Source organism: Macaca thibetana, chromosome 10, assembly GCF_024542745.1.
Source record: "Macaca thibetana thibetana isolate TM-01 chromosome 10, ASM2454274v1, whole genome shotgun sequence".
NCBI lineage: Eukaryota > Metazoa > Chordata > Mammalia > Primates > Cercopithecidae > Macaca > Macaca thibetana.
This window is the reverse complement of record NC_065587.1, coordinates 12,716,219-12,733,551: the sequence shown is the minus strand read 5'-3', so window position 1 is coordinate 12,733,551 and position 17,333 is coordinate 12,716,219. Positions and strand designations below refer to the sequence as shown.

At 50.5% G+C, this 17,333-nt stretch overlaps 2 protein-coding genes across 8 annotated transcripts in view; one reads left to right on the top strand and one right to left on the bottom strand.

Annotated features, from left to right (window-relative positions):
* Positions 1 to 17,333, top strand: part of CBY1 (chibby family member 1, beta catenin antagonist) — a 628,117-nt gene that overhangs the window by 117,834 nt on the left and 492,950 nt on the right. Inside the window, exon 1 of one of the 3 annotated variants that reach the window (XM_050806380.1) lies at positions 3,230 to 3,233. The exons of the other annotated variants lie outside the window; for them this stretch is intronic. The gene's annotated coding sequence lies outside the window, so the exon portion shown is untranslated. Of the gene's footprint in view, positions 1 to 3,229; positions 3,234 to 17,333 lie in introns of those variants that run through there. 3 annotated transcript variants of the gene reach the window in all.
* Positions 1 to 17,333, bottom strand: part of PLA2G6 (phospholipase A2 group VI) — a 72,955-nt gene that overhangs the window by 21,077 nt on the left and 34,545 nt on the right. For 4 of the 5 annotated variants that reach the window (XM_050806187.1, XM_050806189.1, XM_050806186.1 and 1 more), the window contains exons 3-7: positions 12,794 to 13,009; positions 10,696 to 10,879; positions 7,258 to 7,445; positions 2,729 to 2,825; positions 903 to 1,085 (exon numbers count right to left, since the gene is read on the bottom strand). In XM_050806187.1, the coding sequence (XP_050662144.1) occupies positions 903 to 1,085; positions 2,729 to 2,825; positions 7,258 to 7,445; positions 10,696 to 10,879; positions 12,794 to 13,009 (868 nt within the window). Of the gene's footprint in view, positions 1 to 902; positions 1,086 to 2,728; positions 2,826 to 7,257; positions 7,446 to 10,695; positions 10,880 to 12,793; positions 13,010 to 17,333 lie in introns of those variants that run through there. The other variant, XM_050806190.1, reaches the window with a different exon arrangement.

Sequence of the window (17,333 nt, the reverse complement as noted above, 5' to 3'; positions counted from 1 at the left end):
ACATAGTGAAACCCCGTCTCTACTAAAAATGCAAAAATTAGCTGGGCATGGTGGTGCGTGCCTGTGGTCCCAGCTACTCAGGAGGCTGAGGCAGGAGAATCACTTGAACCCGGGAGGTGGAGGTTGTGGTGAGCCGAGATCGCGCCACTGTACTCCAGCCTGGGCGACAGTGTAAGACTCCATCTCAATAAAAAAGAATACGTGCACACACGTGTCTGTAACATAATAACATCCTCCTCTGCTAGGTTTAATATGTTCATACTCTAGTTGTCTAACCAGACAGTAAGGGCTTTGAGGGCATGGAACTGTGGTCTATAATAAACCAACGAAGGTGCCTGGCACCTGCCACAGGCCGCTGGGCTGCAGACTCAGACTTTGCCTGCCAGGATCTTACAGCCTCCCAGGGGAGATGAGAGCAATATGCGGACCAGTGAAGGGAAGCAGGATGCTCACTCGGGCCAGGTAGCGTGTGTGTCACTTAGACATTCTGTAGAGAGTGACCAAGTGTCCACCGTAACTTTTCCACAACTCTTCCAGATAAGTATTGACACCACCATTTTCCAGATGAGGCAATCAAGGCTGACAGGTGACATGGCTTGCCCAGGGCCAGTCTGTGGCCAGAGCTGTCATTTTTCCCTCTCACGCCATGCAAGTGCCAAATGGGGGCAGAGGTGGAAAAGGTACCAAAGCACACAGGAGGTGACGTTATTTCGGGCTGAGAGGGGGACTTGGAGGGCTTCCTGAGGAAGGAGTCAGGGTATGAACTGAGCTGTGGGTGGGAAGATGATTTGGAGCAGCTGAGGATAGGTGGGAGACAATGGGGGAGGAGTGCTCCAGCCTGGACAGCCCTCCTGCATTCCCACTGGGGCCCCACAAGGCAGGACACGCGGTCCCGGGCTCACCGACATGGCCAGGTGTAGCGGGGTGTTGCCATGCTCTCCATGGGCATCCGCGTTGGCCCCGTGGGTCAGCAGCACTATGGCGCAGTCGAAGCGGTTGCGCATCACTGCCACGTGCAGGGCCGTGTTCCCCGCGGAGCTGGTGCTGTTCACGTTGCAGCCCCGTTTCAGCAGCATGCGGGCCATCTGCGGGAGACGGTCAGGCCGAGTTAGCACAGGCACCCAGGGAGCTGCCGTACCCTGTGACACGTGACGTCCTCTCTGAGAGGCCTACAGGTACCGGGATGTTGGAAAGCACTAGCAACAGGACTCCAGGGGCAGGCCCCAGTTCTAGGGGGGCCTAGACTGCCTCCCATACCATCAGCATCCCAAGACCAGGGACAAAAAGCCAAAGATGTGCTGACTGTTTTAAGAGGCTTCTGGTCCTTTCCTAGCGCCAACAGAACCCATCTCTCCTTGTAAAGGCTCCTCTGGGGCCTGTCCTGAAGCACCCCGCTCCCTGCATCCCTCCCTGGGACTCTGCAAAGGTATCACCTCTCACGGGGCCTTGGCAGTACACATCCCTGAGAGCGCCTTGGGACCAGGGAGGGGAGCCTGGCTTTGGAGTCACAGACCTGAGCACAAAGCCCAGCTCCACTCATCCCAGCCGCCTGCACTTGGATGGGTCACTATAGCCATGTGCATCTCAGGTTTCTCTTCTGTGAAGATGGGAATTCAAGTCCCCACCTCACAGCATGTGATGACAATGAGTGACCAAACCTACACGGAAGGGCCTGACTCCGTGTCCAGTTCCTGGAACGCAGAGGTACCCCTGAGGCTGGCAGTGCTCTCCCTCCTGGCCCATCACATTGAGAAGTAGGCCATGAACTCTGGGCCATCCCGTGCCCTGTTGAGCTGTGCTTCCTGGTGATGAGACCAGAGGCCTCCATCCTCCCAGGATAGAGCTTAGCTTAGGGGACGACCTCAGAGGAGATGCCCAGCCAGGCTCCTTGTGTGTGCAGCTAGACCCAGCACCACCACCACCATCACCATCATCGTGATGGTTAATGAGTGTCAACTTGATTGGATTGAAGGATGCAAAGTATTGATCCCGGGTGTGTCTGACACAGTGCTGCTAACGGAGATTAACATTTGAGTCAGTGGCCTGGGAAAGGCAGACCTACCCTTAATCTGGGTGGGCACCATCTAATCAGCTGCCAGTGTGGCCAGAATATAAAGCAGGCGGAAAAATGGGAAAAGGCCAGACTGGCTCAGCCTCCCAGCCTACATCTTTCTCCCGTGCTGGATGCTGCCTGCCTTCCAACATCGGACTCCAAGTCCTTCAGCTTTGGGACTTGGACTGGCTTCCTTGCTCTTCAGCTTGCAGGTGGCCTATTTTAGGACCTTGTGATCCTGTGAGTTAATGCTCCTTAATAAACCCCCCTTTATATACACATATCTATCCTATTAATTCTGGCCCTCTAGAGAACCCTGACTAATAATACAATCATCATCACGCTACCTTCTATTTGGGAAGCACTTTACAATTTATGCCAAGTTTTGTCACGCACTACCTCGCTGACTTCACCACCTCGCTGACTTCACCACATCTCCAAAGCAGAATTCATGGATGAGGAAACTGAGGCACAGGGCGGATCCCACCGCCCAGCCAGAGAGCAGCAGAGCCCTGCCAGGATCCCAGCTCTTCATGGACTTCTCTGCCTGCAGACCCACAGCACGATCAGCCCCCAAGTGCTAGCCTCAGGGTTCTCTCGGGAACCTGCTTCCTGCGGGCCCTGAGGACCTGCAGGGCCCGGCCCCTTGCCCCACCCACCTCAGGCTCCACTCACCTCTGCATTCTTGGCCCAGTGGAGGGGGCTGGCTCCGTAACGAGGGTCTTTGCTGTGGATCTGGCTGCTGTCCATGCTGATGATCATCTCCGCACACCTGGGGAGACAGGGGCCCCGGCTGGTGAGCAAAGGCTGGGGTCTGCATGGTGTGGAATGAAGCCAGGACTTGGAGCTTCATCTACTGCTTACAGAGAGCATCACTGCAAACCAAGCTTAGCAAACCCAACCAGCACACTTACCATGGTATGTTAAGGCTGTACTGAGCCCCTCAAGGCACAACTAACCTCCTCCTCCAGGAAGCCTTCCTGATGACTGCCACTAGCAATGATCACCCTCCCTGGTGCTGGCTTTAGAGTCACATGGGCTTGAAGCCAAGCCCCAGGAAGACCAGGCATTTCAGAGTCCAGTTCTGTGCCTGGCACACAGCCACCATCTACCTCCTTACCACACTGTCAGTGAGCCACACAGTGACCTGCATGCTATAGGAAGCAGTATGACAGAGGGGAAAGAGCACAATTGCTTTCCACTCAGTGCCTGAGGCAAGCAGTGTCCACTATAGATCTCAGCACCTCCAGCCTCAGAGCAGAGGCTCCGGGTTCACAAGCCTCATTAGGCCGGCCTGGCCCAAAAAAAGTGCTCCATCATTTTATTATGGGTAGGAATCTCGGTTCACAAGTTCAGCTGTGCAAGGAGGAGACTTTACAATTTTTCTGGCTGGGTGCAGTGGCTCACGCCTGTAATCCCAACACTTTGGGAGGCTGAGGCAGGCAGATCACCTGAGGTCGGGAGTATCAAAGGACGGAACACAGGGACTTGAACAGACCCATGTACACAGCAGCATTCTTCACAACAGACAAAAGGTGGAAACAACCCAGGTGTCTATCAGTGAAGGACTGAACGGATAAACAAAATAGTGTTCTGTCTTAAAAAGAAAGGAAATTGGAATACTATGCAGCCATAAAAAAGGATGAGTTTGTGTCCTTTGTAGGGACATGGATGCAGCTGGAAACCATCATTCTCAGCAAACTATCACAAGAACAGAAAACCAAACACCGCATGTTCTCACTCATAGGTGGGAATTGAACAATGAGATCACTTGGACTCGGGAAGGGGAACATCACACACCGGGTCCTATTGTGGGGAGGGGGAGGTGGGAGGGATAGCATTAGGAGATATACCTAATATAAATGACGAGTTAATGGGTGTAGCACACCAACATGGCACATGTATACATATGTAACAAACCTGCACGTTGTGCACATGTACCCTAGAACTTAAAGTATAGTAAAAAAAAAAAAAAAAAAAAAAAAAAAAAAGAATGGAAATTCTGATACGTGCTACAACATGGATGAACCTTGAAGACATCATGCTAAGTGAAATAAGCCTGGCACAAAAGGACAAATACTGCATGATTTCACTGATAAGAGGTTCTAGAACAGGCAAGTTCTGAGAGACAGACAGGATATGGGAGGTTATCAGGGGCTGTGGGGAGGAGAGAATAGGGAGTTACCAATGGTTACAGAGTTTCTGTTTGAGGTGAAAGAAAAGTTTTAGAAATAGGGATGATAGTTGGACAACATTGTAAATGTGATTAAAACCACTGAATTGTGTACTTAAAAGTGGTTAAAATGGGCCAGGTGCGGTGGCTCACGCCTGTAATCCCAGCACTTTGGGAGGCCGAGGTGGGTGGATCACCTGAGGTCAGGAGTTCGAGACCAGCCTGACCAACATGGAGAAACTCCGTTTCTACTAAAAAACACAAAATTAGCTGGGCATGGGGGTGCATGCCTGTAATCCCAGCTACTACTTGGGAGGCTGAGGCAGGAGAATCACTTGAACCCGGGAGGTGGAGGTTGTGGTGAGCCAAGATCACACCATTGCACTCCAGCCTGAGCAACAAGAGTGAAATTCCATCTCAAAAACAAAAAAACAAAAAACAAAAGTGGTTAAAATGGCAAATTTTATGTCATATATAATTTACCACAATTGAAAAAATCAACATAATATATCAGAACCATTGTGTACTTTCCATAGGTGGACTGCATGGAATAGGAAATATATCTCAAGAAAGCTGTTTTTTAAATTTTTTTAATTTTTAAATTTTTTTTTTAGTGCAATTACCAGGACAGCCCACATGGGGTTAATTTCCAGGTCTGGCACTTACTGACTGCCTGACTTTGAGCAAGTTACTTAATCTCTCTAAGTCTTGGTTTCCTCATCTGTTTTTTGTTTGTTTGTTTGTTTGTTTGAGACAGGATTTCCCTTTGTCACCCAGGCTGGAGGGTAATGGCATGATCATAGCTCACTGTAGCCTCAAATTCCTGGGCTCAAGCCATCCTCCTGCCTCAGCCTCCCAAAGTGCTGGGATTAGAGGCATAAGCCACCACACTTGGCCCTCATCTTTAAAAGGGGAATAAAATACATCGGCTGTCTGGGCTGTAGTGAAATAGCCCACATGAAGGTTAAGCCAGTGGCTGGGACAGTGCTATTGTTCAGCTGCTCTTCTCCATTATTAGGGGTGCCCAGCACAGGCCCAGGATTTATGCTGCCCAGCTCCCTACAGCCCTTATGCCAGGGCTTGGTGCTCAGCACTAGGCACATGGAGTCAGGCGCGGCTTCTTTCCCTGGGCCTTCTGGAGCCCCCCGTCTTCACCCCAGCGGCCAGCTCCAGCTGGGGTCCATGGCTTGGCTCGAGCTCTGCTGCCCCCAAGCCTTCCCTGAACTCCAGCTGCCTGAGCGGCCATCTCTGAGCTCCTAGTGCAGAACCCTGGCATCCTCAGTCTCAGCCTCCATCTCACTGTCTGGGATTATCTGTTTCCCTTCCCCAGCAGGGGCTTAATCATCTGAGAAACGCAGGCACAAACCCAGCTTTGTGTGAAAGGTCAGCTGCACTGAAAAACAGCAGAGGTGGCTGGACACGGTGGCTCATGCCTGTAATCCCAGCATGTTGGGAAGGCAAGGTGGGTGGATCACCTGAGGTCAGGAGTTCAAGACTAGCCTGGTCAACATGGTAAAAACCCATCTCTACTAAAAATACAAAAATTAGCTGGGCATGGTGGCGCACACCTGTAATCCCAGCTCCTCGGGAGGCTGGGGCAGGAGAATTGGTTGAACCTGGGAGGCAGAGGTTGCAGTGAGCCAAGATCATGCCATTGCATTCCAGCCTAGGTGACAGAGTGAAACTCTGTCTCAAAAAAAAAAAAAAAAAAAAACCAAAGAAAAGAAAAAGAAAAACAGCGAGGGGCTCCTAGTCTGAGCCGTGAGGGAACCACTTGTCAGTAACACCGAGGCTGTGCGAATCTTGGAGTAGGGCTGTGCTGGCTGCCATGTGGATAAGGGATCTCCCTGCTCCACTCAAGGTAGGAGCCTCTTCCTTTGTCTTCTTTGCAAAGATCCTCTTATGTGATGGGGCGCTGGACCCACCCAGGATGGCCTGTGTGGCGACAGAGAGGGACTGGTGAGGGCTGAGGTTGTTTGAAGAGAGAGAAAACTGGTCAATTACAGCTCCTGCCCAGTACAGCTCAGGGTGGCTGGAGCCAAGCAAGAGTGGGGTCATGTGCCAGCCCTTTAGGTAGAGAAGAGCATCACCCGTCACCGGGTGTCCAATCAGGTCACAACCTGCAACTGGGGAACCTGATTTCGGGGCTGGGGGTGTTGGTATCTTCTCCGTTTGGTCAAGTATTTCTGAAAGTTCTAGCTCATTTTGCCTGTGCTTGGGAGATTCCAGAAAAGGAGGGTTTGTCCAGGCTTGGTCCAGCCCTTAGAAGGGCTAGCAATGCCCCATGGGGCTAGCAAGGTGGATGCAGCTCTCAGAGGACGGAATAACCCGAGGAAAGGCACGAGTGCCAGCCTCCCCGCCTGAGTGCCGCCCGCCCGTGCCTTCTCACTGCTTGTCCAGCACTGCGCTGGGAGGTTCTGGGTGGCTGGGCTGTCTCCTGTCCTGGAGTGGCTTATTCATTTTGGTGAGGCCAGTGCTTTAGCACAGTGCCAGGATCGAAGGACTCACTGGCTCATTCATTCATTCTAGATATTGTTCCTTCTAGATAGTATTTTTTCTTTCTTTCTTTGCCTCCTGGGTTCAAGCAATTCTCCTGTCTCAGCCTCCCGGAGTAGCTGGGATTACAGGCACACACCACCACACCCGGCTAATTTTTGTATTTTTAGTAGAGACAGGGTTTCACCATATTGGTCAGGCTGGTCTCGAACCCCTGACTTCAGGTGATTCACCCACCTCAGCCTCCCAAAGTGTTGGGATTACAGGCGTGAGCCACTGCACCCAGGCAGAAAAATTGTAAAGTCTCCTCCTTACACAGCTGAACTTGTGAACTGAGATTCCTACCCATAATAAAATGACAGAGCACTTTCTTCGGGCCAGGCCGGCCTAATGAGGCTTGTGAACCCGGGGCCTCTGCTGTGAGGCTGGAGGTGCTAAGATCTATGGTGGACACTGCTTGCCTCAGGCATGGGACAGGTGATAGGAGAGCTGGAGCCCAGCAGGCCAGCAGATGCAGTGGGGAGGGAGGTCTTACCCTTTCTGAGAGAACTTCATGGCTGAGTGGATGGGGTAGCCGTTGGGGCCCATGATGTTGCACCGAGCATTGCACAGCAGCAGCACGCGGACCATCTCCTGCTTCCCCAGCTGGCAGGCCAGGTGCAGCGGGGTCAGCCCTTGGTTATTCACCTGGTTCAGGCCAGCCACTGCATTCTTTCCAAGGAGCTGATGAAAGAGGAAGGGAAGTTTGACTCCATAGGATGCTAATAAGAACGTAAAGAGGCCGGGCACAGTCGCTCACGCCTGTAATCCTAGCACTTTGGGAGGCCAAGGTGGGTGGATCACCCAAGGTCAAGAGTTTGAGACCAGCCTGGCCAACATGGTGAAATGTCATCTCTACTAAAAATATAAAAAGTAACTGGGCGTGGTGGCAGGCACCTGTAATCCCAGCTACTTGGGAGGCTGAGGCAGGAGAATTGCTTGAACCCAGGAGGCAGAGGTTGCAGTGAGCTGAGATTGCGCCATTGTACTCCAGCCTGGGCAACATGGCAAAAACTCTGTCTCAACAAAAAAAAAAAAGTAAAAAGAAGCACCAGGAAAGCCAAGTGCCTTTCCTCCCATGGGAAGGAAGGGGTGACCTGGCATGACTGTGGCTCACATGAAACGTTTCTGAGTCAAGGAACTTAAAAGGTGGCCGTATCTCGGGATGGGCACTGGGGGTCCAGGCGGGAGTGATTCTTGCTTTTCATTCTGTCCTGATTGATGTTTTTCTACACACAGGTACTATGCTTCCAATGAAAGAACGGCAGTGTTAAAAAGAGAACTAGGGGCCAGGCGCAGTGGCTCAAACCTGTAATCCCAACACATTGGGAGGCAAGAGGATCACCTGAGACCAGGAGTTTGATACCAGTCTGGGCAACACAGGGAGACCCGTCTCTATCAAAAAATTTTTAAAAATTAGCTTGGCCGGGCGCGGTGGCTCAAGCCTGTAATCCCAGCACTTTGGGAGGCCGAGACGGGCGGATCATGAGGTCAGGAGATCGAGACCATCCTGGCTAACACGGTGAAACCCCGTCTCTACTAAAAAAAATACAAAAAAAAAAACTAGCCGGGCGAGGTGGCGGGCGCCTGTAGTCCCAGCTACTCGGGAGGCTGAGGCAGGAGAATGGCGTGAACCCAGGAGGCGGAGCTTGCAGTGAGCTGAGATCCGGCCACTGCACTCCAGCCTGGGCGACAGAGCGAGACTACGTCTCAAAAAAAAATTAGCCTGTGTGCTGTAATCCCAGCACTTTGGGAGGCCAAGAAGGGCGGATCACGAGGTCAGGAGATCGAGACCATCCTGGCTAACACAGTGAAACCCCGTCTCTACTAAAAAAAAAAAAAAAAATACAAAAAACTAGCCGGGTGAGGTGGCGGGCACTTGTAGTCCCAGCTACTCGGGAGGCTGAGGCAGGAGAATAGCGTAAACCCGGGAGGTGGAGCTTGCAGTGAGCTGAGATCCGGCCACTGCACTCCAGCCTGGGCAACAGAGCGAGACTCCGTCTCAAAAAAAAAAAAAAAAAAAAAAAAAAAAAAAAAAAAAAAAAAAATTAGCCTGTGTGGTGGCACGAGCCTGTAGTCCCAAGCTGCTCAGGAGGTTGAGGTGGGAGGATCACCTGAGCCCAGAAGGTCGAGGCTGCAGTGAGCCACGATTGCGCCACTGCACTCCAGCCTGGGTGACAGAGCTAGATAGACCCTGTCTCAAAACAAAGAAAGCACTAGGAGGGTTTTACTCTCTTTTAGCTGAATGCTGTCCCCATGAGGTTCATTACAACCACAGGGCACCTATGTGACACCAGGGTCACCTCACAGCAGTCCCACTGGGCCTGGAGGCAGGCCAGAGACACAGCAGGGAGAGCAAGGGGCTGGCATCGAGGCCAGTGAAAGATCAAGCCCCACCCTCTCAGCTTTGTGGCCCTCCCTGGGCACGCTTCTTAACAACACTGAACCTCAGCTTCTTCGGAGAGGAAAGGGGAATAATGACCTCCACCCCATAAGTGTATTCTCAGAATTAACTAGAACATATACAACACTCAGTTCAGGGTCAGGCACCAATCAGCACCCAATGAAGGACAGCTGCAGTCGTGCATGACCACTGAGAAGCGGGTGTGCGCGCCCCCACGTGGAGGCAGGGTCTGCGCGGAACCGTGCTGGGTACGCAGAGGATTGTCAGCGAAAGCGGAGTTCAACTGTGGGTGGAGAATTCCCTTCCCTGAGAGCACGAAGCATAAGATATGGAATCCACATTTTCTGGGCCAGCCGCGGTGGCTCACATCTGTAATCCTGGCATTTTGGGAGGCCGAGGCGGGTGGATCACTTGAGGCCAGGAGTTGGAGACCAGCCTGGGCAACACGGCAAAACCCCATCTCTACTAAAAATATGGAAATTACCCAGGCTTGGTGGCACATGCCTGTAATCCCAGCTACTCAGGAAGCTGAGGCACGAGCATCACCTGAACCCAGGAGGCAGAGGTTGCAGTGAGCCAATATCGCACCACTGCACTCCAGCCTGGGCAACAGAGGGAGACTCTGTCTTAAAAAAAAAAAAAAAAAAAAACAAGGAATCCACATTTTCTGGAATAACGTGGTTGCATTCTGATGCCAAGGCACAGAGAACATGATCTTTAGAAGAATTTTCTAATTCTAGACAATAAAACATAATCCAACATCCTGTCTTTTCTGTTCAATCTAATACATGAAATAGCTATTTAATAATATCACCCATCAGCTTGCCCACAATTAAAAAATCACATCTTTTACCCAGGTAATCAAAAACGTTAACAGGAAGGCTCTGGCATAAATGCCTACAGGAACTGGAGAGAGCTCGGTTTGCTTGGTTTGAATTGCTGTAAAACAGGGGTGTCCAATATTTTGGCCTCCCTGGGCCACACTGGAAGAATTGTCTTGGATCACACATAAAATACAAGACCGCTAACGACAGCTGATCTAAAAAAAAGGTTCGTGCATGAATCTCATAATGTTTTAAGAAAGTTTATGAATTTGTGTTGGGCCACATTCAAAGCTGTCCTGGGCTGCATGCAGCCTGCAGGGCCGCAGGTTGGACAAGCTCGCAAAAGGTTAAGCCCAGGTCCCGCTGGCCCACGAGCCCCTCCAGGCAGGTATCTGGCTCACAGACTGTGCTCAGGAAAAGTGGAACTGAACTGACTGGCTGGAGCTGGGCCTTGGGTTTATTTTACTGGGTTGGAGGTCGTCCCTAGGGTTATCAAGCAAAGAGACCGAGGACGGTGGCTCCTGGAAAAGCGCTGGGAGGGAAGAGCCAGCGAGGGGTCTGCACCCTCCATGAAGGAGCTCAGGCCTCAAGGACCAACAGGGGACAGTAAGAGGCCCAAGAGTGACACCCGAGCCCAGGGGCCCAAAGGGAACTGTGGACACCGGGAGGTATCAGTACCAGTCACCCTGCCCCTCCCCCTACTCACCTGTAGCACCTGGGAATTGTCACCCTGGACAGCATAATGGAAGACCGTCTCTCCCTTGTTGTCGGTGACATCCATCTGAGCGTGGCAGTACTGCACCAGCTCCACCAGGATCTCCCCATCACCCTTGCGGCAGGCCAGGTGCAGGGGTGTGCAGCCCTCCTCATTCTCCGTGCAATTGGCACAGCTGCAGGGAAGGGCCAGGGTGAGCAGAGGTGAGCAGGTGTGGCACAAGGCGGCAGGGGAACCTAAGTCGGAACCTAAGTCGGAAACTCAGACATTCTGGTTTATTTGAGCTCAAAAGCATTCCCACCACTCAGCTAGTTGGGCTGATTTGAATGTATTTACATCTGATGTGACCTGTATCAGGTTTTTGTTCAGTTTGCTCACTTGTACAAGAGATGGACCCCAGGGCCACACCAGCAAGAAGTGGGCAGGGTGGTGGCACAGGAAAGGGTCGCAGATGCGGATATCTCACTAGCCTCAGGCAATTCACTTAACCTTCCTTGGCGTCAATATCCTTATCTACACAACCTGCTGTGCCTGCCCCAGGAAATGGACAGAGCCGTCGTGAGATGAGACACGGTGCTGTCCAAGAGAAGAGCACGCCTGGAAACTAAAGTGCAGTGAGGGTTTTTGTTTTGTTTTGATTTTTGAGATGGACTTTCGCTGTTGTTGCCCAGGCTGGAATGCAGTGATGCAATCTCGGCTTACTGCAACCTCCGCCTCCCGGGTTTAATCGTCAGCCTCTCGAGTAGCTGGGATTACAAGCATGCGCCACCACGCCTGGCTAATTTTTTGTATTTTTAGTAGAGACAGGGTTTCACCATGTTGGCCAGGCTGGTCTCAAACTCCTGACCTCAAGTGGTATGTCTGCCTCAGCCTCCAAAACTGCTGGGATTACAAGTATGAGCCAGCACACCCGGCCAGCAGTGAGGTTGAGTTCTGGGCCTAGGAACTTAACTGAGCCATCTGGGGTAGAGACTCAGAGGAGGTGTGGCTACCTCTGCACAAGATGGCCAACTGGTGTCCTGTGCAAGTGTGGGCACAGTACCCTCACCAGGGGCAACCGCTACTCCATCTGCTGGCTGAATGGATTCACAAAAGGAGGCCTTCAGCTTCCAGAAGAGCGGCCTGGAAGCAGACACCAAGGATCCAAGCCCCTCTTTCACCCTCTCTGGCTGAGTGACCGGCACAAATCCTATTAGCTCTCTCTAGAATGACAATACGTGGGCCGGGCATGGTGGCTCACGCCTGGAATCCCAACACTTTGGGAGGCCGAGGAGGGCAGATCACCTGAGGTCAGGAGTTCGAGACCAACCTGGCCAACATGGTGAAACCCGTCTCTACTAAAAATACAAAAATTACCTGGGCATGATGACACACGCCTGTACTCCCAGCTATTTGGGAAGCTGAGGCAGGAGAATCACCTGAACCCAGGAGGCAGAGGTTGCAGTGAGCCGAGATCACATCACTGCACTCCAGCCTGGGTGACAGACTAAGACTCCATCTCAAAAAACAATAAAATAAAATAAAATCACGATACCTTGTGGGGGTTGGGAAAATTCAATTTCACGGTGGGTAGAAATCAGCTCCCACAGACCTGGCACCTGGTGAGCACTCCGGACTCCAGAAATATTACATTGTCCTTCTTACATTTTAATCTGGTAGCAATGCCGTACCTTTTTTTTTTTTTTTTCTTTTTTCCTAGAGACAAGGTCTCATTCTGTCGCCCAGGCTGAAGTGCAGTGGTACAATCATAGCTCACTGTAACCTATAACTCCTGGGCTCAAGTAATCCTCCTGCCTCAGCATCCCAAGTGGCTAGGACTACAGACACATGCCACCACATACAGCTAATTTTTTAATTTTTTCGTAGAGACAAGGTCTTGCTATTTTGCCAGGCTGGTCTTGAACTCCCAGCCTCAAATGATCCTCCCTCCTCAGCCTCTCAAAGTGCTGGGACTGCATTAGTGAGCAACCATGCCAGGCCCTGCTCCTTTTAAAGTCAAACTACGGAGGGGAACGGAGGCCTGCAGCCCCCACTGCCCATACAAGCTGGTACACACACATTGTCCAAATGGTCTTGTTCCCTTGCTCACCTGATGACACGGCTGTGATGGAAGCACTCGCGGATCCCTAGCTCCACAGCCAGGTGGGCCACTGACCAGCTGGGGTGGTTACGGATGAGGTCGGTCAGGTGCTGCAGGACTTCAGTGTGCAGGACTTGGGGGGAGCTCTCATAGAAGGGTAGCAGCTGCAAGGAATACTGCTGGAAATTCACCAGGGCGTCAGCCTCCAACCCCAGCTGGAAGAGTCTGTAGAGCCAGGACAGAGGAGCAAGACCCAGAAATGAGCCAGGCGGGACCCTCAGCCCACATCCCTGCTGGAATCAGAAGGTCCCCAGACTGTAGCCTGGCCTGCCCCAGCCTGACTCCCCTCCCAAGCAAACACACACACACATCTATACACATGTAAACGACATAATGGCATTTAGGTTAGACGTTGTTTTTTAGAGACAAACCCAGCTCTGTAACCCAGGCTGGGGTGTGGTGGTGTGATCATGACTCACTGCATCTTCGAAGTCCTGGGCTGAAGGGATCCTCCTACCTTAGCTCTTGAGTAGCTGGGATTACAGGCATGCACCACCATGCCCAGCTAATTTTTTTTTTTTTTTTTTTTTTGGAGATGAGTCTCGTTTTGTCACCTGGGCTGGAGTGCAGTGTTGTAATCTCAGCTCACTGAGACCTTCACCTCTCGGGTTAAAGCAATTCTCCTACCTCAGCCTTCAGAGTAGCTGGGATTAAAGGCACGTGCCACCACACCTGGCTAATTTTTTGTATTTTTAGTAGAGATGGGGTTTTGCCATGTTGCCCAGGCTGGTCTCGAACTCCTGAGCTCAGGCAATCTGTCCCCCTCAGCCTCTCAAAGTGCTAGGATTACAGGCATGAGTCACTGTGAGCCACGGCACGGCACCTGGCCTAATTTTTTAAATTTTTGTAGAGAGGGGGGGTCTTGCTATGTTGCCCAGGTTGGTCTTGAACTCCTGGCCTCAAGTGATCCTCCTGCCTCAGCCTCCAAAAGTGCTGGGATTACAGGTGTGAGCCACTGTGCCTGTCTAGATTTTCTTTTATTTTGAAAAACTTTCCTTTTCTTTGGTAATATCATTTATTACTTTTATATTTTATTTTGCCACAGCCCTGCCATATCCACTTTCCAATTCGATGGCCACATCTGAGAGCCCCAGCCTCCAGTACTTGGCCCCTGTTCATAGTAGGAACTAAGTAAGTATTGTTTAACCTAAATGTACAGCAACAAAGTATTATATAAATTATGGTATAACTATGTAATAAACTATTTTGCAGCCATTAAAATGAGCTATTAAAAAAACAGGGAAATTTTTCTTTTTTTTTTTTTTTTTGAGACAGAGTTTCACTCTCGTTGCCCAGGCTGGAGTGCAGTGGCGTGATCTCAGCTCACTGCAGCCTCCATTTCCCAGGTTCAAGCGATTCTCCTGACTCAGCCTCCAGAGTAGCTGGGATTACAGACGCCCGCTACCACTCCCGGCTAATTTTTTGTATTTTTAGAAGAGACAGGGTCTTGTCATGTTGGCCAGGCTGATCTTAAACTCCTGGCCTCAGGCAACTTGCATGCCTGGGCCTCCCAAAGTGCTGGGATTATAGGCATGAGCCACCGCGCCCAGCCAGCTTTGTTCATTTTTAAGTGTTGGGGTTGAGTCCAAGTTTTGCTACTAAGGTGCTGTGTGATCTTGGGAAATCCTTTTCCCTCTCTGAGCCCCATTTGAAATATGAGACTAACTGTACCTGTCCTACCTACCTCCCAGAGGTGCTGTGAGGACAGATGAAAAAGCACTATAAAAGCACTTTCAAAAAACCAAAACCATTACATGTCAGTGATGGTTACTTAAAGTTCTGACCAGGGCTTTTAACATACCAGAAGGTTTTGTCTTGCATACCACTACAAGCGCAGGAGTTGGCCAGAGTCTAGTAGAGGCAGTTCCCAGAGAGTGTTGGCTCACGAGACCAGTCTGCTGTTCCACAGACAGTGCGTCAATTAACAATTAACTATTGGGCATGTGATCTGTGCCAAATGGAGGAGTCAATTAATGAACAATTGCATAAAATGCTCTGCCCTCCTGAAGCCTTTTTTTTTTTTTTTTTTTTTTTTTTTTTTTATTTTTTTTTTTATTTTGATGGAGTCTCACTCTGTTGCCCAGGCTGGAGGGCAGTGGCGCGATCTCGGCTCACTGCAAGCTCTGCCTCCCGGGTTCACGCCATTCTCCTGCCTCACCCTCCCAAGTAGCTAGGACTACAGGCGCCCGCCACCACGCCCGGCTACTTTTTTTTTCTATTTTTTAGTAGAGACGGGGTTTCACTGTGTTAGCCAGGATGGTCTCCATCTCCTGACCTCGTGATCCGCCTGACTTGGCCTCCCAAAGTGCTGGGATTACAGGCGTGCGCCACCGTGCCTGGCTGCCTATTTTTGTTTGTTTGTTTTTTGAGACACAATTTCACTTTGTCACCCAGGCTGGAGTGCAGTGGCATGATCTCAGCTCACTGCAACATCTGCTCCCCGGGTTCAAGCAATTCTCCTGTAATTCTCCTGCCTCAGCCTCCCTAGTAGCTGGGATTACAGGCATGTGCCACCACGCCCAGCTAATTTTTATATTTTTAGTAGGGACAGGGTTTTGCCATGTTGGCCAGGCTGGTCTTGAACTCCTGACCTCAAGTGATCCACCCACCTCGGTCTCCCAAAGTGCTGGAATTACAGGCGTGAGCCACCACGCTTGGCCTGAGCCTTTGTTATTATGGGGGAGATCAACAAAATGACTTAAGTAAAAACACAAAATAAGGAAGTACATTAAATAAACTATAAGGTAATCAGTGTTAGAGAAACAACAAAAACCACAACAAAGGTAGGGAAGGAGGAGGTGGAAAGAAGCCATTCCTCATTGCCCTTGGCTGGGTTTTTCCTTCATCTCACCAACCCCTCAACATCAGGGCACTCCATATCAAGTGTTGCCGATATGTCAGAGAATGACAACTGAAAACTGACCGCTGGAATTAGCATCACCGAGACATGCACAACCTTGACAACAATACTTTTAGCGGAATGGTGGGAACCAAGACCTGATTAAAGTGGGTTTAAGGACAGGACGTGAGAATCTGAGGATTGCAAAGACAGATATTTTTGAGGAGTTTTGCTGTGGAGAGGAGCAAATAAAGTGCGGAATGGGGAAAGTGTAATCAGGCATTTGAATGCTGATGGGAACGATGATTCTGTCTCAGAACTTCCACTTTCCATTAACGGCAGACTAGGGAATATGAAACAGACCACCTACTGAGGACAGCCAGAAATGCTGGACAAATTATTAAAAAACATCTGCTGGCAGGCACTGTATACCTCAAAAGACACTGACGACTCACTAGGCTGGAAGGAATGATGGAAACTGAGGAACTGAGCTCAGTGTTCAGGTGGCTGTTACTGGAGAGGATGGGGAATGAGCAGCACCAGTAACAGCGTCATGGGGCTCAGGACACAGGGACTGGAGCCCAGGGGTCTGCCAACAGGAGAGCCCTGATGAACATCTCTTACTTTGGGTTAGGGTCCTAAAGAACTACTTAGCCTAGGAATAAGGGTGAGCCATGCACAGACACGCTCTCATAGGGACCACAGTTCAGCCTCAAGTAATTTCAGTTCCAGAAACTAGACTGAGGTTATCCTAGTTGCAAGTGTTCCCAGGTACCTGGGAGAAGCAAAAATAAATTCATTCTTTATAAGGAAACATCAAACTAGGCTCCAGATTATTTCTTTTTTTCTTTGAGACTCCAGCTCTGTTGCCCAGGCTGGAGTGCAGTGGTGTGATCTCTGGTCACTGCAACTTCTGCCTCCTAGTTCAAGCGATTCTCCTGCCTCAGCCTCCAGAGTAGCTGGGATTACAGAAACCTGCCACCACGCTGGGCTAATTTTTTGCATTTTTAGTAGAGATGGGGTTTCACCGTGTTAGCCAGGATGGTCTTGATCTCCTGATCTCATGATCCGCCCACCTTGGCCTCCCAAAGTGCTGGGATTACAGGCATGAGCCACCACGCCCGGCCACTCCAGATTATTTCTACAAGCATACTTGCAAATACAATGACCAGCACATAATCAAAACTCACCAGGCCACCAGGCATATGTGGAGATAAGACATGAAAGAAAACCAACAGAAACAATATACAAAAGAAACATATCTGTAAGTGAGGGGGCTGTAAATATTTAAGTTATCCAAAAAGTAGACTTTGCAAAGGTTCACGCCATTCTCCTGTAACTGTGATAACATTCGAGAGGTTTCAAAAAATCTCCTGGAAATTTAGATCCTTAGGTCTCGCCTGTCGCCCACCACATCTCGGCTCACATAGCTAATTTTTTCCCGTATTTTTAGTAGATTTTTAGTAGAGACGGCATTTCACTGTGTTAGCCAGGATGGTCTCAATCTCCTGACTTCGTGATCCGCCCGCCTCGGCCTCCCAAAGTGCTGGGGATTACAGGCGTGAGCCACTGTGGTCAGGCATAGTGGCTCATATCTGTAATCCCAGCACTTTGGGAGGCCGAGGTGGGTGGATCACCTGAGGTCAGGAA